This window comes from Dendropsophus ebraccatus, chromosome 3, assembly GCF_027789765.1.
Source record: "Dendropsophus ebraccatus isolate aDenEbr1 chromosome 3, aDenEbr1.pat, whole genome shotgun sequence".
NCBI lineage: Eukaryota > Metazoa > Chordata > Amphibia > Anura > Hylidae > Dendropsophus > Dendropsophus ebraccatus.
In genome coordinates this window covers 10291358-10319017 of record NC_091456.1, presented here as the reverse complement: position 1 = coordinate 10319017, position 27660 = coordinate 10291358, and the positions used below count along the sequence as shown (strand labels likewise).

General features: G+C 43.7%; 1 protein-coding gene across 3 annotated transcripts; it reads left to right on the top strand.

The window, feature by feature from the left end:
- The first annotated feature begins 355 nt into the window (after positions 1-355).
- LRRC43 (leucine rich repeat containing 43) lies at positions 356-20413 on the top strand. Of its 3 annotated transcripts, XM_069960881.1 has the most exons (13): positions 356-373; positions 965-1121; positions 1403-1651; positions 3981-4091; positions 4369-4508; positions 5871-6109; positions 7512-7690; positions 10496-10571; positions 11582-11718; positions 16936-17034; positions 17156-17353; positions 17678-17768; positions 19526-20410. In XM_069960881.1, exons 2-13 carry the CDS (start codon positions 1035-1037, stop codon positions 19621-19623), a joined length of 1704 nt encoding a protein of 567 aa, XP_069816982.1. In that variant the 5' UTR covers positions 356-373; positions 965-1034; the 3' UTR covers positions 19624-20410. The 3 variants fall into 3 exon arrangements, with proteins under 3 accessions (XP_069816982.1, XP_069816984.1, XP_069816983.1); XM_069960883.1 differs by lacking the exons at positions 356-373; positions 17156-17353 and having other exon boundaries at positions 810-1121; positions 19526-20413; XM_069960882.1 differs by lacking the exons at positions 356-373; positions 3981-4091 and having other exon boundaries at positions 816-1121; positions 19526-20411.
- Positions 20414-27660: the final 7247 nt, after the last annotated feature.

Below are 27660 nucleotides of genomic sequence, written 5' to 3'. Positions count from 1 at the left end.
AAATTGCCCCGGTCCTTAAGGGGTTAAAGGGGTACTCTGGCAGGGGGGGGGGGGGGGCATTTTTTCCCTGACACCGGGGAGGAGGTGGCTGAGGGAAACGACGTCCACTCACCCCCCTGGTTCCAGTGGCGGGTCCCACATCGCGGTGCTCCGGTCCCTGGTCCCAGCTGCTTCCTGGTGTCTGACGCGGGCCCGAGACGATACGTCTCGGGTCCGCTCAGGCAGTCAGTGACAGAGGCGGGATCTGATCCCACCTCCGTCACTGACTGGCTGAGCGGACCTGAGACGTCACGTCTCAGGCCCGCGTCAGACACCAGCAAGTGGCCGGGGACCGGAGCGCTGCGATGCGGGACCCGCCGCTAGAACCGGGGAGGTGAGTGGATGTCGTTCCCTCAGCAACCTACTCCCCGGTGTCAGGAAAAAAATGCCCCCAGGCCGGAGTACCCCTTTAAGGCCGTAGTACATGGGCTGATGTTGAGGAGGAAACAAACTCCGACCTCTCTGATCAGCGCTGGCTTCCTCCTCGTTCCCCACTCGCTGACTGTGCTATTGCACTCACAGACATGGGGCGGAAGGGCTGTGGGGGCGCTGCCCAGATGATCCAGGAGGCCCATAGGAGATAACTACGGTTTGCCGCCACCGTTCCTATTACGGAGTGATGCGCAGCAGACCGTCGCTGTGCTGATCGTTCCGTTTCAGCATGTTGAAATATCAGATCAGCCGACATCGACCACATCCACTGATCATGACCTTTGAACAATCCCTATTACACCAAGCGATTATTAGCCGGAACAGTCGGCCATCTACAGCCGATAATCACTTCACGTACTAGGGCCCTTACACTGTGTACAGGAGAAGATGCGGCCAAGATCACATGACTGAAGAAATCCCAGAATACAAAGGAGCCTTATACTGGCCAAACTGGATATTGTGGTGTTGCTAAGCAACCGAACGCTTTCTCTAGGTAACAAAGCAAAGCTTCCTGAACCTTTCACACGTGGTCTCCATTGCTGGTGCTGGACGGACATGTTGTCATGGATCCCATCACGGTGTCTGAGGCTCTGAGGCGGCAGCTGGAAGGCCTCTGCCTAAAATCCTTCCCTTGTGGACCTGGCAGCTGGGTAACCCCTTATATCCTGTGTGTGAGATGTCTCATCATCATTATATTCAGTGGTGTCACTCAGGCCCTCCAAACTACAACTCCCATCATGCCTGGATAAGTAAAGCTTTAGCTTTGGCTGTCCAGGCATGATGGGAATTGTAGTTTTGCAACAGCCGGAGGGCCTGAGTTTGCCCCCTGTGATATTGCCTAGCTTCTACTGATCCCCCAGTATGTCACTATCATATAAGAATAAGCACGGATTTCTTGTTGGGATTCACCATATATTACATTTTTGCTTAGAATAAATCTCACCCGGCAACTGGGAACAAGACTCCTATAGACGCCTACTGGGAAGACGATGATCCGGGTGATGAGACCCAGGACGCCCTATGTGATCTGCTGAACCAGCCTCGCTCGCCCTGGGAACCTGACGACAAGCGCAATTCTGAAGTTCAGCACCTGAGGGAGCTAGCGGTCAAATGTCCAGAAAAGATCACGGACCAGTTCATCTGTTCTTACTTCAGGCAACTCCGAATAGTTGATGAAGAGGTGGGTGATGTTTTAGTAGTTTGCTTGGATGATCAACTGGTATCAGAAAGTTTAAATAGATTAGTCATTTACTTCTATTTAAAAAAATCTCCAATCTTCCACTACTTATCAGCTGCTGTATGTCCTGCAGGAAGTGGTGTATTATTTTTAGTCTGACACAGCTCTTTCTGCTGCCACCTCTGTCCATGTCAGGAACTGTCCAAAGCAGGAAAGGTTTTCTGTGAGTATATGCTACTGCTTTGGACAGTTCCTGACATGGACAGAGGTGGCAGCAGAGAGCAATGTGTCAGTTTGGAAATAGTACACCACTTCCTGCAGGACATACAGCAGCTGATAAGTACTGGAAGGCTGTAGATTTTTAAATAAAAGTACAATACAAATCTATATCACTTTCAGACACCAGTAGATTTTTTTTGCTGGCATACCCCTTTAAGGGCACACTTATAGGAGAACTCCAGCCAGGAACCATTTTTTCAAAAAGCCTAAGGAGGGGTGGGTGTAAAAAATGAGTAAAAGTTACAGTAGTCAAGATAGGAATGATTCAAAGCATCAGTGAGAGTTTTAGCTGTTTTGACAGTAATGTTGCCTTTACACAGACAGATTTATCTGACAGATCATTTAAGCCAAAGCCAGGAACAGACTATAAACAGAGAACACGTTTTAAAGGAAAGACTTAGATTTCTCCTCTTTTCAAATCCATTCCTGGCTTTGGCTTCAAAAATCTGCCTTTGTAAACACACCATAAGACAAGGAGGAATTCTTGAGATGTTTTAGGTGTAAGTGACAAGAGTGGGAAGGAACTGAATTTAGGAAGTGAACGACAGGTCTGTATCCAGCATAAGACGAAGACAGTGGACTTGCAGTCTAGGAGATATGGATTGTGTTAGGCTAGGTTCACACTGCGTTTTTGCAATGGTTTTTTCATCCCTTTTTTGCAAAAAAACAGATGAAAAAAAGGGATGCATTTGTTGTGCATCCATTTTGATCAGTTTTTCCATTGACTTCCATTATAAAAAAATAATAAATAAAAAAACGGATCAAAACGGATCCGTTTTTTTTTTAACAGACGCAAAAGTAGTGTTGACACTACTTTTGTGCCCATTAAAAAAAAAAAAAAGATCCGTTTTGATCCGGTTTTTTTTATAATGGAAGTCAATGGCAAAACAGATCAAAAAGGATGCACACAAATGCATCCTTTTTTTAAATCCGTTTTTTGCAAAAAAAAAAAACAGATGAAAAAAACTGATTGCAAAAAGGCACTGTGAACCCAGGTTCCCAAAATGTACAGATTCTGCAACGTTATCCGGAACGAAATCATGATTTGTCAGACCAGGTCCCTTTCTTCCATTGCTCCATGGGTTCAGTTCTCGTGGTCACATCCAAATTGTTGGCGCTATTGATAGTGAACAGGGGTCAGCATGGGGGCGCTCTGACCGGTGTGTAACAAGCCAGCCAGGGATGCACTGAGTGTTCTCACACCTTTCCATCACAAATGAGAGGAACACTGCGGTGTGATGTGGGGAAAGAGCCCATTTATTTAGTCAGTGCTAGTAATATCAATAACCACATACCATGTTTCCCCCAAAATAAGACAGTGTCTTATATTAATTTTTGCTCCCAAAGATGCGCTGGGTCATATTTTCAGGGATATCTTATTTTTCCATGAAGAAGAATTCACGTCACATGCATGGCAGGGACAGAGTGTATGGTATGGCGGCTCCCCGCCACCAGGGGGAGCTCACCACAGCACACTCGTACAGCACAGCAGGGACAGTGCACGGTATGGCGGCTTCCTGCCACCAGGGGACCCCCATCACAGCACGCTTGTACAGCACAGCACGGACAGAGCATAAGGTGTGACTGCTTCCAGCCACCAGGGGGAGCTCATAACAACACACTTGTATAGCACAGCATACCGGGGTTGGGGGCAGGTGACAGTTTTCATGTCCTGCATGCAGCTGCTCTGCAGGGCAGGGCAATCCATCTGCCGGGTCGGGTACTTTCTTGTGACATCACAGAAAGCATTGAGAAAATGAGTTCCGGCTGCTGTCAGACAGCTGGTGATGTGGCGCTGTGGGGACACTGGGACAGGTAAGTATACATTTTTTTTATTATCTTCCCCACACAGGATTTTTTTTTTTTAATTTTCCCCGGACTTCTCCTTTAACAATCATGGAATAAAAGAACACTCGAATACTAATGACCATCTAAGCATCAAAGTCCCTTTTACCAGTTAGATTCGCTTTCTGTTCCGTTTCCTCGGAGTCGGTGTTCAGGTTCCGGCTACAGCTCTTGATCTCAATGATCTGCGTTTCCTTCTTCCTTACAGGTCACTGAGGTCGATGCACAGCTGCTTAAATTTCAGAACCTCGAAGAACTTGTGCTGAGTGCAAATAAAATAACAACCGTGCACTCCGGCAATCTACCAAGAAAACTGAAGGTGACTAAGTGGGCCGCTGGGTTTTCTCCAGTCATTTCTTTACGGCCGATTACAGTTTACAGCAGGGATGGGGAACCTTCGGCCCTCCAGCTGTTGCAAAACTACAATTCCCATCATGCCTGGACAGCCAAAGCTAAAGCATTGGCTGTCCAGGCATGATGGGAATTGTAGTTTTGCAACAGTTGAAGAACCAAGGATCCCTACCCTTGGTTTACACCATTGCAGTCAATGATCAGATATGCAGATTTTTTTATTTTATTTTTTTCCTTTGTTTTAGGTCTTGGAATTATGTTATAACCACATTTCAAGCCTTAAAGATCTAAGTATAAATCCCCCTCCGTTGTTACAGCATTTAGGCCTGGCCTATAACAGAATCCAATGCAGCTCCCAGAGTATGTTCCTGACTGCAGATATTTGGTAGGACATTTTGGTTTATGGATGAATGTTGGTTCATTCTGAACATCTCTGTGTAGTTAGCGGTCTGTTCACACTGAGGAATTGAAGAGGAAAGTTTTCTGCTTGAAATCTCCTCTTCTTCAGCTTTGGCGGAATTCAAGCGGAAATTCAAAGCCCCAACGACATCTATGGGATTTCTCTAACGGAATCTACTCAAAGAAATGACATGTCCAAACAGGATATTCCGAGCATAAATTCCTCCTTGTGAATAACAGAGCGGAAATCCCATTGAACACAATAGGACATTGCCCTGTATATAGTTTATAGGCGGAATTTCAAGCGGAATACACGTAACATCAAGCATTAATTCTGCTTGAAATTCCTCGCCTATTTCTCAGTGTGAACATACCCTTAGAGTTACACTCTCTAGATTTGAATAAATGTATACAGTGCATAATTGACAATCAATGTACACTGTTCTTTTAAGTGTAAGTTATACTTTAATAAAAGCGTACCCGTCATTCGGAATCTTTACCCGATCAGTGTGCAGTCACTGCTGCCGTCGGAAGGTCGGGTAGCTATGGACACGACCATGCGGGGTAAATTTTAAGCACAAGCTTTAGGGTCTTTCTACATTAATCGATTTGTCGGCAGCAAGATTGGCGCTTGTTTGCAGGGCCTTTACACAGCACAACAAATCGAGCAGCCAGGCTGCACAAGCGATTCATGTATCATTTGTGCAGCCTCGGAGGCTAACAGCACGGATGTACATATATCAGTGCTGTCAGTTTCCAGATCACACGGCGGTTGCATACTTACCTATTATGCTGCTGCTGTGATCTGTCATCCTGTTACTCCGGCTCTCCTGTCAAGCCACTGTGTCTTTAGGTCCCGTGTTCTCCGGCCTTCATTTTATTCTGGGGGACGCGAGGCCTGAAGATACAGAGGCTGAACGTGAAAGGCAGAGAAACAGGATGCCAGATCACAGCAGCAGCAGGTAAGTATGCAACTTCTTTGTGATAGATAGATAGATAGATAGATAGATAGATAGATAGATCTGTGCTGTCAGCTTTGCTTTATCATTATTGGCCTAACACCCCCTGTTTACACAGGAAGATGTGCGGCCAACAGAGATAAATTTTGAGGCCTGCTCTAATGGCACGATCAGCCTGATCTTCGGCTAATCGTGTCTTTAGAGTAGGCCTCAACATTTATTAATGACAGGTACGCTGTAAGCAAAGCCACAGGGACTGTGCCTAACATATTGAGGCTATCTACATCCAAACATTGCCCACCTATAAATTGTTAGGACCCTCTATTCAAAGACTTAAGATTATTTAAGTTTTCATGTTTTAACTGTTGTTTTTTGTTTTTGTTTTTCAGGCCAAATTTGGTTTCTCTTGACCTTAGCTTCAATGATCTTACGGATCTCTTCAGCCTGGTCTCTAGAATCTCTACTTTACAAAGTCTCCGTGTTCTGACCCTGCAAGGAAACCCACTGGCATTCATCACCACGTACAGAGGCTACACGATAGACTGTCTGCCACAACTCTTCGTTCTAGATGAAATCTTAATATTGCCAGATGAAAGACATAAATTCAGTGGGCTATCGAAAAAGAAAGGTGAGACTATGGTTTATGACAAAAACAAGCCGTAAAAGGATACTCTGACAAAAAAAAAAAAATTTCTTTCGAATTAGTTGGTGTCCGAAAGTTATACAGATTTGTAAATTACTTCTTTCTATAAATCTCGAGTATTCCAGTATTTCCAGACTGGAAAGAATACACCACTTCCTGCAGGACATACAACAGCTGATACGTACTGGACAACTTGAGATTTTTCTAATTGAAGTCATTTAAAAATCTTTCTCACACCCGTCTAAGTTCCCCTTTGATTCCTAAATATAATGCAGGGCATTTACCAGCACATATTTTGGTTTTACTCTCCAATAAAAATATAAATGTCAATTTATATCAATATGACTTTCTCATCCATACCTATAACATACTGCTAGATCAGATTGACAGGTTTGACCCCCCCCCCCCTAATCCCTCCCCCAGTGCACAGACACACTGACGCGGGATCCTAGAGGGACAAGCTCAGTCTTGTCCCCCTATAGTAGATGGGCTCCTGTGTAGGTCCCCCTATAGTAGTTGGGCTCCTGTTTAGGCCCCGCTATAGTAGATGGCTCCTTGTGTAGGTCCCGCTATAATAGATGCCCCCTGTGTTAGTACCCCTATAGTAGATGGCCCCATATGTAGGCCCCCCTATAATAGATGGCCCCCTGTGTAGGTCCCCCAATAGTAGATTCCCCCTGTGTAAGTACCCGTATATTAGATGGCCCCCTATGTAGGTCCCCCTATAGTAGATGGGCCCCATGTAAGTCCCCCTATAGTAGTTGGGCCCCCTGTGTAGGTCCCAGTATAGTAGATTGGTCCCAGTGTAGGTACCCCTATAGTAGATGTCCCCTGTGTAGGTCTCCCTTTAGTAGATGGCCCCTGTGTAGGTCTCCCTTTAGTAGATGGCCTCTGTATAGGTCCCCCTTTAGTAGATGGCCCTATGTAGGCCCCCCTTACTAGATGGCCCTATGTAGGTCCCCCATTAATAAATGGCCCCCAGTGTAGTCCCCCTTTAGTACAAGGCTCCCTCCTGTGTAGTACCTTTTAGTATATGGCCCCCAGTGTAGTCCCCCATTTAGCACATGTCCCCATACTGATAATACTTTTATTTTTTTAAACCCTCACCTTCCACATGCTCCCCCATTGCTGCAGCTCTACTGACCTCCAGCACAGGCAGCGTGTTACAGAATGCTCCCTGTGTTGGAACTCCCAAACGCCGGTCAGTTTCTATACAGCGGCAACACTGCAACCTTCTTAATGTCGGGAAATAATTCCCTTCCTTATCTTCATAAAAGCATAAAAAGACGCATTAGGTCTGAGTGAAGTTGTATTCTTTATATATAAATTTATGTATTTAACAATGTCATCTCTAGAGGACTGATTTTTTTTTAAATTTATTTTGCAGAAATACTAGAGAATATCGCAAAGTTGTGTGTGCGGATAGGAAAAGTTCAGGGTATTCCCAATCCCAATGTACTCACTGAGCAACCGAACCCGGGAGACTATCCAATAACTACAATCACTTATCATGTCTGCTATGACTTCATGGAGGATCAGCCCAGCGGTGACACAACACAGTGCCAGGTAAGCCGGGAAGGGTAGCCTGCATTAAGTTTGAGAGGGGTCCCATAGACTTTTTGATAAGTTTGAATAATAATTGTTAAAATAGACTTAAAGTGTAGCTGTCGTTTCTTACAAATTTGCAGGAATCAAAAGTACAAGCAAATCTAAGAAAGTCCTTGTACTCACAAAGCTGTCTACAGCAGATAAAAGCATAATGAAGCTGGGTTTGCACTGCCCATTATAGCCTATGGAGGCAGGAGGGGCCGAGGGGGATGAGTTAGAAGAAGAGGAGACAAACAGCATGTGCAATGTGCCGACTCAGAAAACACTGGCTTCACATGTTGGACTGCACACACACAGGACAGCACATCCTGAAGTCACCTGCAATAAGAGCTACACTTAAAGCATACCTATTGTTTTAGGTAACTTTTCCGCATAGGCTGTGGTGTATATATTATTATATTATATATATTATATGGCATTTTCAACAGGTTTCTGCCTTAATTTTCATTTGTTCATGAACTAATGTGTGAAGTCTCCCGTAGTCTTCTAACGTCCTACCCTATATAATAGTTCCCATACATTGCAAATACAGAAGAGGCGACCCTACTCCCATATATCCCTATAGTACACACTCAGAAGCTGCAGCAGGATATAGAACATTATAGAGTAGTACTGAGCAGTCTAAGCTGTGAGACAACCACCTGCAGGGTTAAATCTAATACTCTCTTATACTACTAACTTAATGTTCTCCCCTATACTGCTTATGGACACATATGTTACAGATATATATTATATTGTATTCTATTTAGACATCAGTACAGTGCTGGGAAATAAAAGAATAAACTCTCTGTTAGATCTGTTATGCTTAAAAGTGGTTTAACAGCTCTGTCATTCACATTTTTATTTATTTTATTTTTTTAAATAAAGCACATAAACTTCAAGATTTTTTTATGTTTTTTGTTTATTTGTTACATTTCGGTGGAAATGATGGAATTTTTTCAAGGTCTATAAATAAGCCTATGGGCAACATGCTAGATAAAAAAAATACAATAATTATAGCTAAAATCTACTACAGCTCATAGCTGGCATGGATTTGTATGGACGTCTACAGATGCGACCATATGGAGTAATAATGGGACAATAAATCCTAGAAGAATGATCTAATAAGAGATTACTATAGAACCCATGCACGATGAAGGGGACAATTCCTGTCACTGTCATCACTGTAATTGGCCCCAATGGGTTTGGATACCCAGTGGAGTTCTATACAGAGAACATCATCAGGCCTAGTGATTCCAGCTGGAGATGAGCAAATCTCCCAGGATTCATTTCACGCCTGATCCAGGGAATCGGATTCAGATGAGGAAGAGCCCTGTGATTGCTCACACAAAGTATGTACAGGAGCAGGGACGCCTGTCACTGGTAGATGCAAAACTCTAAGGTACCAACTGTAAGGGGGGAACTGATTTTGTAAGAGGTTCATTTTCTTGGGTAGAACACAGATGCCTGTAGAGGGTTAATCTGCTAGGGGGGGAAACATCTGCTTGTAAGAAGTAAAAGGGGTACTTACATGGGGTTTCAGAAAGTTATGTAGATATTTATTTACTTCTATTTAAAAATCTCCAGTCTTCCAGTACTTATCAGCTGCTGTATGTCCTGCAGGAAGTGGTGTATTCTTTCCAGTCTGACACAGTGCTCTCTGCTGCCACCTCTGTCCATGTCAGGAACTGTCCAAAGCAGTAGCAAATACCCATAGAAAACCTCTCCTGCTCTGGACAGTTCCTGACATGGACAGAGGTGGCAGCAGAGAGCACTGTGTCAGATTGGAGAGAATACACCACTTCCTGCAGGACATGCAGCAGCTGATAAATACTGGGAGACTGGGGATTTTTAAATAGACATAAATAACAAATCTATATAACTTTTTGAGACCAGTTGATTTTTGCCGGAGAACCCCTTTAATCTGAGGCTACATTGACACATCTGTAGGAATGTTTGTAGCTATCTGCATTGCACCTACCTATTCATTAGTGAATGGTGATGGGTGACACAATTGCAGTCGGTACTGACACCTGTCCGTTCTTTTGCAGTCCCGTAATGTATACCAATGTGTGTACATTCCAATGTATGGATAAGAGCTTTGGAACCTGCACTAACACTGACTGACATGTAATTTCCCACTGGTTCTTCATTAATGGGCCCCAGATACCCCAGTCCGACACTGTTTAGGGTTAAATAAAGTGCGCTGTGAAGGACCCTATATATACCGCCATAGTCTGGGCTTACAGATGAGCAATCCCTACCAGAAGCCACGAGCAGGTGTAAGGACCCAGAGAAACAAAGACTAGAACTGTATAACTTGTAACAGGCCAGGCTGCAGCAACTTTCCAAATATCAGGACAACATGAACAGGAACCAAGAAAAATCCAAGGTATATGGAACTGGAACCACAAATCTACAAGGAACACCGTGTACAAACGTACAGAACACATGAGAACTGCAAAACTGCCAAATGAGAAATCATGTTCTCCTGATCCAGAGCAACGGATCAGGCTGCATAGCAAGCTGACAGACATGAGAATTGTGAGAGCCGGGATCTGGTGTGTATATATATAAATATATATATATATATATATATATATATATATATATATATATATTATAGGTAATAAGGTATTCATGAAGCAGAGCTGAGCTGGGTACTCACATAGACCAGAATACACAGATCCATAGTAAGATCCATGACTAGTACATAAACTGCAATGGTCATTATATTTCTTTATATAAATCTATATCTTTATGTGCATTTTTTTTGTATTTCAGCCACATATGTTCAGCCCGATGCAACAGACCCCTGAAGAGGATATAGAACAACCTGACCCCCTGAACATTCATACAGGTAACAGATTCTGAGTTACAAGTAGCCATGTGGGTATTATACAGCGTGTACTATGTTTATAGATGATTTTACCGTAGAGGATAAATAATTTCACATATATAATATATATATATATATATATATATACATATACCGTATCAATAGTTGTTTCCTAGAAAAGCTCTTTACATTATTATAATATATATATTTATATAATTTATCATCCATTCATACTTAAAGGGGTTCCTTTGGTGAAAATCTTTTTCATTCAAATCAACTGGTGTCAGAAATTTATACAGATTTGTAAATCACTTCTGTTTAAACATCTCCAGTCTCCCAATACTTATCAGCTGCTGTATGTGCTGCAGGAAGTGGTGTATTTTTTCCAGTCTGACACAGTGCTCTCTGCTGCCACCTCTGTCCCTGTCAGGAACTGTCCTAAGTAGCAGCAAATCCCCATAGAAAACCTCTCCTGCTCTGAACAGTTCCTGACATGGACAGAGGAGGCAGCAGAGAGCACTGTGTCAGACTGGAGAGAAGACACCACTTCCTGCAGGACATAAAGCAGCTGATAAGACTGGAGATTTTTTTAAATAGAAGTACATTACAAATCTATATAACTTTTTGATTGATTTAAAAGAAAAGAGTACCCCTTTAATACTGGGCAAACTTGCCCTGATGGCAGCCCTGATATTGGCCACCATGTTCCCCAGTCATGTATCTGTAATTATTCTCTATGGATGTAATGTACACACTTTCTGATATTTTCTAATTTGGCTGATAAAAACAACATGATCGAGATGTAATACAGTGATGTTTTATGTCCCATATGTACAGTATATACTATGTGTTATTATTCTTATGTTCCCTATGTATTATTATTATTATTATTATTATTATTATTATTATTGTTATTATTATTATTATTATTATTATTATTATTATTATTATTATTATTATTATGTTCCCTCTATGTATTCTTATGATATTGTTGTTGTTGTTGTTACATTCCTGTTATTATTCTGCTTCAGGTCTCTACAAAACGGTTGGATCACACTGGGATGAGAGCATAGAGCAGGAGTATGTGAGGGAACACACAGCTGCAGATTTATTGGCTTTGAAGTCTTTTCTTCTCTCTGGAATGAAGGTGTCTGTTACAGAGGAGAAGGTATAATATAAAGGGGCACTCAGGTCTGTGAAATCTGTTATATAAGTCTGAATCTGCTCAGAGGGCAGGACCAGCATAGATTAGGACGTGATCCGACCCCCATGGAACATCGCCAATAGATATTCGGGACACTACAAATTTTATACAAGTTTTCTTTATATATATAGAACATATGGACGTTTTCGCTGTTTTCACCCAAATCAACTTCCAAGTTTCCCATGGGAGCCGGCGGCCTAAGGGCCCTATTACATGGAGCCATAGATGACCCGATTCGGCCCATTATTGGTCTGTGTTATGCTGCGTCTACACGAATCGATAATTCGCCCAAACGATCGCTTAACGATTTTGAAGCAACAATTTGGTTTTTTTAACGATCAGCGTTTAGAGTTTAAATTGTTAGAAAAATCGTTATTGCGATCGTTTTTAAGATTGCTTAAGCCCATCTCACATAGCCGATTATTGCTCAAATGCGATCGTTATCGCGAAAATTCAAACGATAATCGCTCTGTGTAAACCCACCATTATAGAGAGATGGTCAGCCAATGAGATGATCATCAGCTGATCGTTTGTTTAGGTCTAGACCTAAACTTGTCGGGTGAGTATCACTAAGTGTAATAGCTACGTGTAATAGTGATGTGCAGCTGACGGCTGATGATTGTAATGTAAAATAATAAAGTATTCGCTTACCTTACCATGTTCCTGGTGTCCTCGGGCCTTACCGGTGTCTGCAGCTGCAGCTCTGTCTTCTGGTCTGGTCTCTGCACTGACAGCCCGCTCAGCCAATCACTGGCCGAGAAAGGACCATGGCCAGTGATTGGCTGAGCAGGTTGTCAGTGCAGAGACCGGACCAGAAGGCAGAGCTGCAGCTGCTGACAACGGGGAAGGCCCAAGGACACCGGGGAATGTGATAAGGTAAGTGAGTTAGTAGCCGAGATCTCGCCGTCAGAAGCCGTGCGTGCGCTCAGCAGAGATAAGTCCGATGCCCATAGAGAATGACGGACCAGAATCATATATATGTCAGATATGAGGCCCTTGGTGGCGGTACTTGCTCGGCAAAGTCTCTCAATCATTGCAGGCCTTAAAGAGAGATTGAAGAGTTATGGTCCTTTTACACAAAGCGATTATCGTTGAAATTTTCGTGATAATGATTGCATTTGAGCGATAATCGTCTTGTGTAAACACTGCGTACAATCAAGCGACGAACGATAAATCGTTCATCATGATCTTTCAGCATGGTCTCAAATCGTCGTTGGTCGTTCACTGAAAATTCGCACATCAATTCGTGTAAACAGTCTTTCACCGATTCACCCTATGTGTGAGATGGGCTCAAGCGATCTTAAAAGGCAATAACGATTTTTTTAAACGATATATCGTTCCGTCAAAACGCTGATCGATTGGGCGAATTATTGCTCCGTGTAAAAGGACCATAAGTGTTTGATATCAGGCAATAATGGGTGGAAAAATATGTAATTTTACAAGGAAAAAAATTGGAAGCCCCATGACTTACCACATGACTGTCGTGGTGCTGATGCTCTGATATTTCTGAACAATGATCAGAAGGTTATTTTGAAAGTGAAAGTGGTCAGTGCGCCGCACATGTGAGACGGACAATGGTATTTTGTTTACACAACTAGTTCTGCAATTTTTACTACACTACTATGGACGGCTGTACACTAAATAGACCTTAGCGATCATCAGATACAATGGCGTTGTGAAGGACTATAAAGGAATAATCACTCCTTAAAGGGAATGTGTCACCTAGATTTTCCTTTACAGATTAGAGTCAGATACAAAAACTTGTTCTTTTATTCTAATCTGTTTCTATTTTCTGACTTTAATTTTTTTTTTATTTCACTATTTGTACATTTTTATGGTGGCGGCCATATTGCCCGGGCTGTTCTTAACATCATTAAGTGATATGCTTTACAGCAAGCCTCAAGGACATAGAAGCCAATAGACAGACTCTGTCCCCTTAGATGAATGTGAGACATTACTGAGCACGCTCTGTGACCTGTGAAGAGGTCATTCCACAGGGAGGTGCTATTGTCTCCTCTATCTACTGGTGTCACATGACGCTGCAATGCTGTACAGATCACTTTACAGCAGCACTTTACCACAGACACAACAGGAAGTCTCAGCTTAGTTTTAGCTCCAGTGGTGAGAATGAAAACTGCAAGATATCAGGAATATTTTATAATACAGAGAGAAACATGGAAAATAAGAAAAAATGACACCAAAAATTCTTTAAAAATATATTTAATATAAAACCATTATTAACACAATAAGTTTCTGCGGCCGTCATTGTGTGAACATAGCCTAAAACTTTCTATAGAAGAAAGAAGATCCCAGTGTAGCCATAGTGAGTTCTTGGCTCTGGATATGACGGCATAGCCGTTCAGTCAGTCATTGATGGTCATGATTGGAATGCATATCGGTGTTATAGGCTGCCTCACTCCCTCTGTTATTGCCTAACAAGTAATACCCGATGCATAAGGGTTTGGGGATGTTACTTGCCGGTGTTTGCGAAGATCATCCCGGCCGGATCTTCCTCCATGTGCACCCGCATACCAATTCACCATAGCCGACATTGTGTGACTTGTCAGGCTTGTGTGGCTGCTATTTAAAGGAGAAGTCCAGCCAAAAGGTATTTTTAATATGTTATTACTTAAGGAAAGTTAGACAAATTCCTTATGTACATTAATTATGAGAAATGCACATATACTGCTATATCCCTTAATTTAGTAGATCATGGAGGCTTAAAATTCATTCAAAAAACGCAACGTCACGAATCAGGTGTAATTCCTATGGAGTGTCCAGCAGTGGGCGCACTATATGTAGAAGTCTATGGCACTATTGAAATCTATGTAATGTAATGTGGTGTAATGCTTTATAGATGCAATACGTTTATGGAATAATTTGGGGAGCAAGGACACTTGTTCCCCAAATGGAGGACACCGAGCAGGGAGGGAGAGAGGTGCCAGTCCATCTACCTCCCCCCTCCATCCCTGCTCGGTGCAGTGAGACAGATACACCCTACTACTACTCCTCCCATCATCTGCTCATACTAGCACAAAGTAAGTTCAACAATAATCTGCAACAACGGCGGTGATTAATACTAAACTTACGTTGGCTTACCTTGGACATCTTTCATATGGATATGATGTAAGTACAATGTAGTGTTCCTGATAGAAGTGTACAGTGCTCCCAGTGCTGAGACATGGACCGAGGGGAAACCAGATCTGTGTTACACATTTACCATTAACTATTTATATCCCCTAAGGGGAATGTCATTAGAAAATTAACTGAGAGACAATATAGTCTACTGTGTCGGGTCCATTTATTTCTGTTACAACCAGCAATACGGCACCATGTATGTATGTATCCTATCAGTATATATGGGAGAGATTACAGTGTTCAAACCTCCCTTAATTATGTAACTATATAAAGTCATCTGAACCCCCTGGTGGTGTGAGGCGGCCTTCTGACTCCACCCACAGATGCCTGCTGACATTTTGCTTCCCAAACATTTTGGTTTCAGAGGGATAAGCTGTTATAGTCCTGCTGTGGATTACCCGTCCACTCCCTATCTTAGGCCCTGCTGTACATTTCTGTGTATGGCATAGTTGGCGCTATGGGGGTGGGCAGTGCCATGGAGCAAATTACAAACTGCACCGGAACGGCACAGAGGATGAAGGTAAGAGACATACCCTCCTCCTCGGCGTCTCCTGTGAATAGATTCGTCTGCTGATTGAAGTCAGATCCACCTGCCAGTCACCTAAAATGTTGATTGATGTTAAAGCCACATTGAACACAAAAATGAAATGGAGCATATTAAATTGGAGAAATAAGAAATCACAAATTTGCTAACATTTGCTTATATTATGGTATTACTGTGGTACTACAAATTGGCACTGTTCAATGGCTCTAATATGACTGCAGTGAATTCATATGGTTATTACCCATTTATCCTATGGTGAGCAACAGAGCAGTGGGTTGTGAGCCGCAGAGCAGAGGGTTGTGAGCCGCAGGGCAGGGGAGTTGTGAGCTGCAGAGCCAGAGGGTTGTGAGCCGCAGAGCAGGGGATGGTGAGCCGCAGAGCAGATGGTTGTGAGCTGCAGAGCAGTGGGTTGTGAGCCGCAGGGCAGGGGATGGTGAGCCGCAGAGCAGTGGGTTGTGAGCCGCAGAGCAAGAGGGTTGTGAGCCGCAGAGCAGTGGGTTGTGAGCCGCAGAGCAGTGGGTTGTGAGCCGCAGGGCAGGGGATGGTGAGCGGCAGAGCAGTGGGTTGTGAGCCGCAGAGCAGTGGGTTGTGAGCCGCAGAGCAGTGGGTTGTGAGCCGCAGAGCAGTGGGTTGTGAGCCGCAGAGTCAGAGGGTTGTGAGCCACAGAGCAGTGGGTTGTGAGCCGCAGAGCAGGGGATGGTGAGCCGCAGAGCAGTGGGTTGTGAGCCGCAGAGCAGGGGATGGTGAGCTGCAGAGCAGTGGGTTGTGAGCCGCAGAGCAGGGGATGGTGAGCTGCAGAGCAGTGGGTTGTGAGCCGCAGAGCAGTGGTTGTGAGCCGCAGAGTCAGAGGGTTGTGAGCCGCAGAGTCAGAGGGTTGTGAGCCGCAGAGCAGTGGGGTTTTGAGCCACAGGGCACTGGGTTGTGAGCCGCAGAGCAGTGGGTTGTGAGCCGCAGAGCAGTGGGGTTTTGAGCCACAGGGCACTGGGTTGTGAGCCGCAGAGCAGTGGGTTGTGAGCCGCAGAGCAGTGGGTTGTGAGCTGCAGGGCAGGGGACTGGGAGCTTCAGAGCAGTGGGTTGTGAGCCACAGGGCACTGGGTTGTGAGCCGCAGAGCAGTAGGTTGTGAGCCGCAGAGCAGTGGGTTGTGAGACGCAGAGCAGTGGGTTGTGAGACGCAGAGCAGTGGGTTGTGAGACGTAGAGCAGTGGGTTGTGAGACGCAGAGCAGTGGGTTGTGAGCCGCAGAGCAGTGGGTTGTGAGCCGCAGAGCAGTGGGTTGTGAGACGCAGAGCAGTGGGTTGTGAGACGCAGAGCAGTGGGTTGTGAGCCGCAGGGGGCTTCTGCGTCACTAGATGAGCACTAAATAGCAATCATCATAACTAAAAATTCTTTATAGAAAATGGCAAAAAGTTAACTAAGGCTAAAGTATTCAGTAATCATTTTTTTTAGTGACTATGACTTCTGTAATGCTGGTACTTATGCACAGATCCACTTTTCCATTAGATCCTCTCATGGCCCAAAGATCCAGAAGAGAATGCTACCCTATCAAAGCAGGACAAACAGGTTGGAGGGAAGGAGAAGGACAAGGCCAGGAGTAGCTCGGTAAGTTTGGATCAGAGGAAAGGAACAGCCAACATGAAACTGCCGATCCTCAGCCAGGTGATAAGGTACAGAGGAGTATGGGAGATTATTCTAGAGCCTCATTCACACTGTATTGTTCCAGGGAAGTAAAACTGATGGAAAGAGTAAGAAGAAAAAGGAAAATCTAGTTGAACTCCGCCATGATCCCCCGATTGTGAGAACTCTGGGAACGGCTGTAATGTCTTTAAGAAATCTTGTCTCTGGAGATATGAAGACGTTTTCTGTGTGTAACTTGGAGCCGTGTTACAACAACGTAGAGACGCAACGTGCGAATGACAAGGTGATGCCACCCGTTATAGGAGAACTCCGACTGCAAGATGTCACTTAGCTCTCACTGTGTCCATACAAATACTTTTTCTAGGATTATCAGAATTTTTATTTTTATTAGCTTACTATGTTCTATGAATTACTCTCGCACATATACATTGTCGCTGTAAGGATAGAAGACAGGGGTTATAAGACATGGTAGCCTCGGGTAGCTGCACAGTAGATCTATACTTCTTTTTAATGAAGCAATATGGCCGCATAGATTTGTCTTTCCATCTGCAAACGTTCTTATATATGTCCATAATAATTGTGAACGTGAACCCCGCTTTTATTCCAGAGCCCTGAAAAAGGCAACAAAACCAAGGAGCGTAAGCCGAAAAGTGGCAGAGAACGTGCAGAAACTCCTAAGACACCTCGATCTTCCTCAGGTAACGTGTCTGATATGAGATTTTTATTAGAATGCTAAATCACCAAGAAATCATACTGATTTTATATTAGGAAATTGCTTAAAGGGAACCAGTCACCACAAAATCAGGCAAGAAGCTAGTAATATATTTTAATACAGCCAGTAGCCGGTCTCCCGGCATATAAATACTCAGTTTCTATGTTACACATTCCCCCTGCAAAGTGTGAAAATTTCCCACACTGTATGTAAAATCTCAAATCTTTCAGTACTTATCAGCTGCTGTATGTCCTGCAGGCAGTGGTGTATTCTTTCCAGTCTGACACAGTGCTCTCTGCTGCCACCTCTGTCCATGTCAGGAACTGTCCAGAGTAAGGGAAGTTTTGTACTAAATTTTCACACTGACCACTAAGGCTAATAATAAGCTGACACTTCCTGACATCACAGGTAGGATTACACTGAAAGGTGACACCTCTGTATAGATAACACAGGAACCATCATTGACAAAAAGTAATGGTCCCAGCTTCTTCTCTCTGTCCCACAGTATGCCTACGCCAAGATCACTAGAATGGAGGTCCCAAAGCTAACGTACACTTACTGCATAGAGGACTTTGGAACGTCCATTCTCAAAATGTTGTATCGCTAAGATTTCCTTTTTGCATTTGATATAAATATTTATTATATGCATATTATATTTATTTAACGGGGTGATCCAGGCTTACAAAAATATGTCCGCTTTCTTCCTGAAGCCGCACTACTCTTGTCCTCAATTTGGGTGTGAGTTTTGCAGCCAAATTCCCTTGAAGTGAACTGTAATACCGCACACATCCTGGGATCTGCTGTTTATGAAAGAAAGTAGCTGTGTTTTTTTTTCTAAGGGTCCTTTTAGACGAAGGGATTTTTTATCGAGAAACGATGGCAAACAAGATCCTTTATCGCTAACCTGAAATCGTTCACAAATATTACTCAGAACGATAGTCGTTAGTTACGATTGTTGCTACAATCGTTTACTCCAATTATAGTGATCGATTAACAATGATCTTGGTGTCAGCACCAAATGAGCGATTAACGATTTCTTGTTGGATCGTTGCCTGCATTTACACAAAACAATTATCGTTTAAATTCCAACTCTATAACGATAATTTGCATGATAATCGTCCTGTGTAATAGGGCCCTTAGCCTGAAGAACCCCTCTGATGATGGGATAGCCCCTGTAAAGGATGGGATAGCCCCTGTAAAGGATGGGATAGCCCCTGTAAAGGATGGGATAGCCCCTGTAAAGGATGGGATAGCCCCTGTAAAGGATGCCGGTCATTGGCCTCTATTAATAATGACAAAACTGTTGTGTAAAGTGAATAGGGGCCCGTCTGTCTTTGCTTTTAAATATTCATTGAGAATTATTTCATGTGATCATGTTCTCCGCTGTCTGGCCCTCGTCTTCTGTTTTTCTCTCCGGCGTGGAGGGGTCTCTGGTATCACATAATACATTCTGCAGATTTTCTGCAACTGTCCCATCCATCTGAATGAGGTTTGCAGAAAACCATGCACAGTCACAGAAACTTCTGCAATAAATCTACTGTGTGTAAGTGTGAACCTCCCTCTATGAAACTAGAAGCTGCAACTGCTTTTACTGTCATAGGCCAGGAGGCATACGAGCCTTCCCTCCAACCATACCTGTCAGAGCAGAATCCACCTTATTGTATAGTATAATGCTAGCGTGCATGACGTGACCCGTCTACAATACATTCTACATTTATCCTATTTGCTTCTTATATTTAACAGGAAAACACAAAGATGCTGAAACCAAACCAGCAGAAGAGGAGCCCCCTCCCCCTATAGCGGCGCTAACCGTGGAGATTGAAGTCCAGCTCGTGTGCTAGCAGTTGTTTGCCTTGTCCCAGCAATGCGGCTGCTGACAGATGGCGGAATATAACGTAGCTAAGGACTCGTTTGAGAGGATCATTAAAAAAAAAAGTCATAAAATACTAAACCAACCAATGCTCACCTGTCCTGGACCAATGCTCCGGGGGGCCTTGTGTCTGTTATCAGGAGCCGTCACTTTTGACTTATAGCACAGACATGTCGAACGTTTTGATCAGTTGGGGTCTATGTGCTGAGACCCCTTCTGACTGCTAGATATAGCCAGAAGTCAGATTGAGTGGTATGCTGGGGAGTGAAGCACACAGCCAGGCGCTTCTCCCATCTATATATCTAGCAGTGGTGGTCTCAGCACCGGAGCCCAGATCAAAACTTTTGACAAGTGACAGTAACGCTTTGAACACTCAAAATTGTTTGAATTACATATGCACCGATGCCAACAATTTTGTACCGTTTACATACAGTATATAGCAACAACAAGAAAAACTGTTGCCATTTTCCCGATCCCCAATCCACATACAGTGTCATTATTGTGCTCGTAGATTTGTAAGTGTCAAAATTTTTCAGTAATAGCAAATTACTTACTACTTTTTTTTTTGCTATACAACCTCCATTTTGTTAAAGGGGTATTCCTCTCAGGTAAAATACATGTTGAATCATCCACTCCCCCCTCGTGGAGACTAACAGTTCCTTCCATACTTGTTGTTATCTTTTCAGTCTCCTTCCTCCAGTTCTGAGCTGCTGCTTTCTGCTGAAGACACAAAAATCTGTGTGTTAGCTGTTCTCTCTGTCTCTGCCCCCCCCCCTTCTGAGATGACTGATGTAAACAGTGTCCCTGGTCGGCTGTTTTTACAATCTGTAATGCAGGGAGGATTAAACACAGTGAGGTCATCAGCAACTTGACCTCAGTTGGACCCTCAAAGCATTACAGAGTGCAGAGACAGCCGACCAAGGACACTGTTTGCATGAGCCATCTCATAAGGGAGGAGGGGGAGGGGGAGACAGACATACAGACAGAGAAGCTCACTCACAGTTTTTTGTGTCTTCAGCAGAAAGCAGCAGCAGAACTGGGGGAAGGAAACTGAATAGATAATTACAAGTATGTAAGGGATGATTCATGATGTATTTTACCAAATCAGAATATCCCTTTAATTAAACAATCTATACTCAAATTCATTTAGCTGACATGGCTAAGATATGGAACTAATAACAGGTGATAAAGCTTACCCTAATACATAACAGCATATTGCTGGTTATCTTATAAAGAAGGAAGTATTTGTGTACAGTACAAGTGATGGAGAATAAAGATGTACCTGCTGTTAGCTGATTGGCTCTTCGTGTCACCCCCAAATACACCATTGGGTAGCCGTGAATGTGATTTATCACAGCCGTTAATAAAGCAGGTATGGATCTAGTAAGAGACCAATATCCTGAATGAGAAATACTGAAACCTGCAAAATTGAGACTGCGGTAGTAAACCTCAAGAACTGAGACAATAAACCACAGTCTAGAGCACTCTGGGTAATTCTTCTTATCTACGTAGAAGTTTCCCATAAGTGACCCATAAATTGAATGTTAGCAAAGCTCCAGGACCTGATGGATTACACCCAAGAGTTTCCAGAGAACTCTGTTTAGTAATTTCTTTACCTTTATATGAAACATTTAGTGATTCTTTGGTGACCGGTATTGGGCGGAGGGACTGGTGTACGGCAAATGTGGTGCTCCAGGTCTTCCCCAGGTACTTATAGACTGGTAAGCTTAATGTCCATTGTGACAATTTCAGAGGCTTATAAGAGATTATATACAGATTATGTAACTGGTATTAGTCTTATAAGTGATAGCCAGCATGGTTTTAATAAGGACACAAGTTATCAAATCAAAACGATTTATTTTTTTAAAGAGGTGAGTAAAATCCTGAAGAGGGGGGGGTGGTGGCTGTGGATATAGTGTATCTGGTTGGGGGGGCGGCTGTGGATATAGTGTATCTGGATAGGGGGGAGTAGGCTGTGGATATAGTGTACCTGGATAGGGGGGAGTAGGCTGTGGATATAGTGTATCTGGATAGGGGGCGGCTGTGGATATAGTGTATCTGGATGGGGGGGCGGCTGTGGATATAGTGTATCTGGATAGGGGGGAGTAGGCTGTGGATATAGTGTATCTGGATAGGGGGGAGTAGGCTGTGGATATAGTGTATCTGGATGGGGGGGGTGGCTGTGGATATAGTGTACCTGGATAGGGGGGAGTAGGCTGTGGATATAGTGTATCTGGATGGGGGGGCGGCTGTGGATATAGTGTATCTGGATGGGGGGGGCGGCTGTGGATATAGTGTACCTGGATAGGGGGGCGGCTGTGGATATAGTGTATCTGGATAGGGGGGAGGAGGCTGTGCGTATAGTGTATCTGGATGGGGGGGCGGCTGTGGATATAGTGTACCTGGATAGGGGGGAGTAGGCTGTGCGTATAGTGTATGTGGATAGGGGGCGGCTGTGGATAAAGTGTATGTGCATAGAAAGGAGTCTGTGGTAATAGTGTATCTGGATAGGGGGCATCTGTGGATATAGTGTATGTGGATAAGGGATCGGATGTCGATATAGTGTATCTGGATAGTGGGGCGGCTGTGGATATAGTGTATCTGGATAGGGGGGCGGCTGTGGATATAGTGTATCTGGATAGGGGGGCGGCTGTGGATATATTGTATCTGGATGGGGGGGGCTGTGGATATAGTGTATGTGGATAGGGGTTGGCTGTGGATATAGTGTATGTGGATGGGGGGGCGGCTGTGGATATAGTGTATGTGGATAGGGGGGGCTGCTGTAGATATAGTGTATGTGGATAGGGGGGGGCTGCTGTAGATATAGTGTATGTGGATAGAAGGGCGGCTGTAGGTATAGTGTATCTGGATGGGGGGGGTCGGTTGTGCATATAGTGTATCTGGATAAGGAGGAGGCTGTGGATATAGTGTATCTGGATAGGGGGTGGCTGTTGATAAGGTGTACCTGGATGGGGGGTGGCTGTACATATAGTGTATCTGGATAGGGGGTGGCTGTACATATAGTGTATCTAGATAGGGGGCGGCTGTGGATATAGTGTATCTGGATGGGGGGGCGGCTGTGGATATAGTGTATGTGGATAGGGAGGTGGCTGTGGATATAGTGTATCTAGATGGGGGGAGGCTATGGATATAGTGTACCTGGATAGGGGGCGGCTGTGGTTATAGTGTATGTGGATGGGGGTTGGCTGTGGATATAGTGTATGTGGATAGGGGGGAGGAGGCTGGGCGTATAGTGTATATGTATGGGGGGGGGGGGGGCGGCTGTCGATATAGTAGTGTAGCTGGACTTTCCCTTGTAGATGCCTAATGGGCAAATAAAGGTCCATAGGTTTAGAGAGTTGGATTGAAAACTGGCTTAAAGGGGTAGTTCACAAAAAAAAACTCTTTCAAATTAACTGGTGCCAAATATTTTTAATTTAGTTCTTTCAGAAAATTTCAATCCTTCCAGGACTTATCAGCTGCAGTATGTCCTGCAGGAAGTGGCATACTCTTTCCAGTCTGACACACTGCTCTCTGCTGCCACCTCTGTCCATATCAGGAACTGTCCAGAGCAATAGCAAATCCCCATAAAAAACCTCTCCTGCACACCAAATTAGAAGGAATACACCACTTCCTGCAGGATGCACAGCAGCTAATAAGTACTGGAAGACTGGAGATTTTTTTAATGGAAGTAAATTACAAATCTCTGGCAACAGCTGATTTGAAAGAATTTTGTTTTTCTTGGTGAACTATCCCTTTAATTCCATCCACAATATCATTGAAAAACAAGTTAAACAAATGTGAGCCCAGTAACTGGGGAGTAGGAATCATTGACAGCCACACTCTGAATATGGCCCTTAAAGGGGCTCAAAAACAAAGATTTCCTAGATGGGACAGCCCCATTACATCATGAAATGGGACAATGGTAAGGATGGCTAAATTAAGATTTTAAATACATAGATGTAATAGATAGCTTACCTCACCTGGATCATTGCTTTACAACAAAGACCTGAAATTGGAAGGACTAGGATGAAAGATTCGCTAATTTAATTACTTTTCTGTAAAACAAAGATTAACATTGTCTGTGCAAACTCTGTTGTTTAGTGTGAATGTGAACATTGCACAATGAAGGAGTGAGACATTAACATGAACTTTGCTCTAGACAAAGACCTCTGCTAAGACCTCGACGATAAAGAAAGCAAACAGCTCCTCAAGCAGAGGAGGCCGAGGCCGTCCCTTTATATAGGTTGTGAGGCTTAGACCACTTACTAGAATACTGGGTTAAATCTGAGACCTCATTCATTAGGAATAGGAGGTGAGCAGCCACAAATAACAACAGGCTTCAAAATGTATTGTTATTGCACAGGGGATGTGAGGTCGATAATGATTAAGATAAACTTACAGCATGGATATACATATATCTGTGCTGTCATTTTGCAGATCACACAGCAGTACATACTTACCTAGTGCGATGCCGCTGTGATCTGGCATCCTCTTCTTCAGCTCTTGCATCCAGACACTGCATCTTTAGGCCCCGTCTCCTCCGGAATGATTGACAGCCATAGGGGGCAGGGCCTGAAGACACAGCGGCTGGATGGAACAGCCAGAGAAACTGGATGCTGGATCACAGCAGCAGCACACTAGGTAAGTATGTACTGCTGTGTGATCTAGAAACTGACAGCACGCATATATGTATATCTGTGCTGTCAATTTTCATGGCTGCACAAACAATATATAGATTATTTGTGCAGCCTGGATGCTCGATTTTTTGTGCCATGAGAAGGCACTGCAAACGAGCACCAATTTCACTGATTGGCACACGTTTGTGGTGGCCATGGTGCTCTCTGCTGCCATCCCTGTCTGCGATTGAGACTGTCCAGAGCAGTAGAGGGTTTCTATGGGGATTTGCTACTGCTCTGGACTGTTCCTGACATGGACAGAGGTGGCAGCAGAGAGCACTGTGTCAAACTGAAAAGAATACACCCCTTCCTGCAGGACAAACAGCAGCTGATAAGTATGGGAAGTCTTGAGATTAAATAGAAGTAAATTACAAATCTATATAACTTTTTGAAACCAGTGGATTTGAAAGAAAAAATTTTTTTACCGGAGTACCTCTTTAACATAAAGTGAATTCAGATTAATTTATAAGTAATCAATGTAAATATGTTCTAGAAATTTCAATCATTGAGTAAATAATTTAATGAATGTTAAATATATATTACATTCGATAAGACCATTTCTAGGAAGCTTCACGAGAAGGAAAAGCAGCCGGAATCTCACAAGTTAGTGATTAGAATCAAGGGGCACCTTCAGGCAGAGTCCTTGGTAGGAGCTACAACCTCAGTATGCCTAACCAAGGAATTCACCAGTTGTAGTCCAAAGCCATTGATAACAGATATAAATGTCACGGGACAAAAGCATCTTTTTAAAGGGGTACTCCGGCGAGAGGCCCTTTTTCGCTATGGCCGGGGAGGGGGTGGATGAAAGCATTAACGTCCGCTTACCTCCCCAGTTCCAGCGCTGGGGCCCGCATCACACTGCTTCAGTTCTCAGATGCTGGTCTGAGACATGATGTATCAAGACCGCTCAGCCATTCAGTGGTAGAGGAGGGACCCCGAAGCGGGGGACTGGAGCAGCGTGATGCGGGCCCCAGCACTGGACCAGGGAGGTAGGTGGATGTTGTTGCTTTTATCCACTTCCTCCCCCGCCATAGTGAAAAAAGGCCTCATGCCTGGAGAACCCCTTTAACAACCCGCCATATGTTCTGTCCATGTGAGATCTATGCCCTGCAACTATCTGTACACAACCTTATAAAAAAAAGTCTGGTATGGGCCAATTTCACACGACCATAATAGTATGGCCACACTTTAACCCCTTAAGGACAGGGCCAATTTCGTTTTTTGGGTTTTCGTTTTTTCCTCCTTGTGTTTAAAAGGCCATAGCACTTGCAATTTTCCACCTAGAAACCCACATGAGCCCTTATTTTTTGCGCCACTAATTGTACTTTGCAATGACGGGCTGAATTTTTTCATAAAGTACACTGCGAAACCAGAAAAAAATTATACGTGTGGTGAAATTGAAAAAAAAAAAGCATTTTGTTTATTTGGGGGGTATTTGTTTTTACGCCATTCACCCTGGGGTAAAACTGATATGTTATATATGTCCGTCAAGTCATTACGATTAAAACGATATACAACATGTATGAATTCAAACCATTGTTAACAAATATATGTTCCTTAAAATCGCTCCATTCCCAGGCTTATAGCGCTTTTATCCTTTGGTCTATGGGGCTGTGTCAGGTGTCACTTTTTGCGCCATGATGTGTTCTTTCTATCGGTACCTTGATTGCACATATACGACTTTTCGATCGCTTTTTATTACAATTTTTCTGGATTTGATGCGACCGAAGATGCTTAATTTTGCACTTTGGGATTTTTTTGCGCTGACGCCGTTTACAGTACGAGATCAGGAATGTGATAATTTAATATTTTGGGCGATTACGCATGCGGCGATAGTAAACATGTTTATTTATTTACTTTTATTTATAATCTGGGAAAAGGGGGGTGATTCAGACTTTTATTAGGGGAGGAAGATTTTTATTGACAACAACACTTTTTTTTTACTTTTACACTTATACTAGAAGCCCCCCTGGGATTAGGGTTATTCCCCCCTGGGGTTAGGGTTATTCCCCCTGGGATTAGGGTTATTCCCCCCTGTGGTTAGGGTTAGTCCCCCCTGGGGTTAGGGTTATTCCCCCCTGGGGTTAGGGTTATTCCCCCCTGGGGTTAGGGTTATTCCCCCTGGGGGACTTCTAGTATAAGTATACTAATCTCTCATTGAGATCTTTGCTGTATAGTTATACAGCAAAGATCAATGAGATCGGCACTCGTTTGCTTTCGGCTGCTGCAGCTGAAAACAAATGAGTGCCAAGCCGGGATCAGCACCATCTTGGAGCGGACCCCGGCCGGCAGCGGGTACGGAGATCGCTCCTCCGGGACAACGTGTCGGGGGAGCGATCTCCACTAGACACCAGGGAAGCATTGGATCCGGTAATCGGATGCAGCTGTCATCTTTGACAGCTGCATCTGATTACCTTATCAGCGGGCACAGCGATCGGACAGTGCCCGCTAATAGCCGCGGTCCCAGGCTACACGCGGCACCCGGGAACGCGGCGGTTCAAATATAAATATACGCCCGTGGTCCTTAACCCCTTAAGGACAGAGCCAATTTCGATTTTTGCGTTTTCGTTTTTTCCTCCTTGTGCTTAAAAGGCCATAGCACTTGCATTTTTCCACTTAGAAACCCACATGAGCCCTTATTTTTTGCGTCACTAATTGTACTTTGCAATGGCAGACTGAATTTTTGCATAAAGTACACTGCGAAAAATGTGTTTTTACGCCATTCGCCCTGGGGTAAAACTGACTTGTGATATATGTTCCTCAAATCGTTACGATTAAAACGATATATAACATGTCTAACTTTTCTTGTATCTGATGGCCTGTAAAAAATTCAAACCATTGTCAACAAATATACATCACTTAAAACCGCTCCATTCCCGGCTTATAGCGCTTTTATCCTTTGGTCTATGGGGCTGTGTGAGGTGTCATTTTTTGCGCCATGATGTGTTCTTTCTATCGGTACCTTAATTGCGTATATTCGACTTTTTGATCGCTTTTTATTACAATTTTTCTGGATTTGATGCGAGCAAAAATGCGCAATTTTGCACTTTGGGATTTTTTTGCGCTGACGCCGTTTACCGTGCGAGATCAGGAACGTGATTAATGAATAGTTTGGGCGATTACGCGCGCGGCGATAGCAAACATGTTTGTTTATTTATTTATTTACTTTTATTTATAACCTGGGAAAAGGGGGGTGATTCAGACTTTTATTATTTTTACTTTTACACTTATACTAGAAGCCCCCTGGGGTTAGGGTTATCCCCCCCTGGGGGACTTCTAGTATAAGTGCTTTGATCTCTCATTGAGATCTCTGCAGCATAGATATGCTG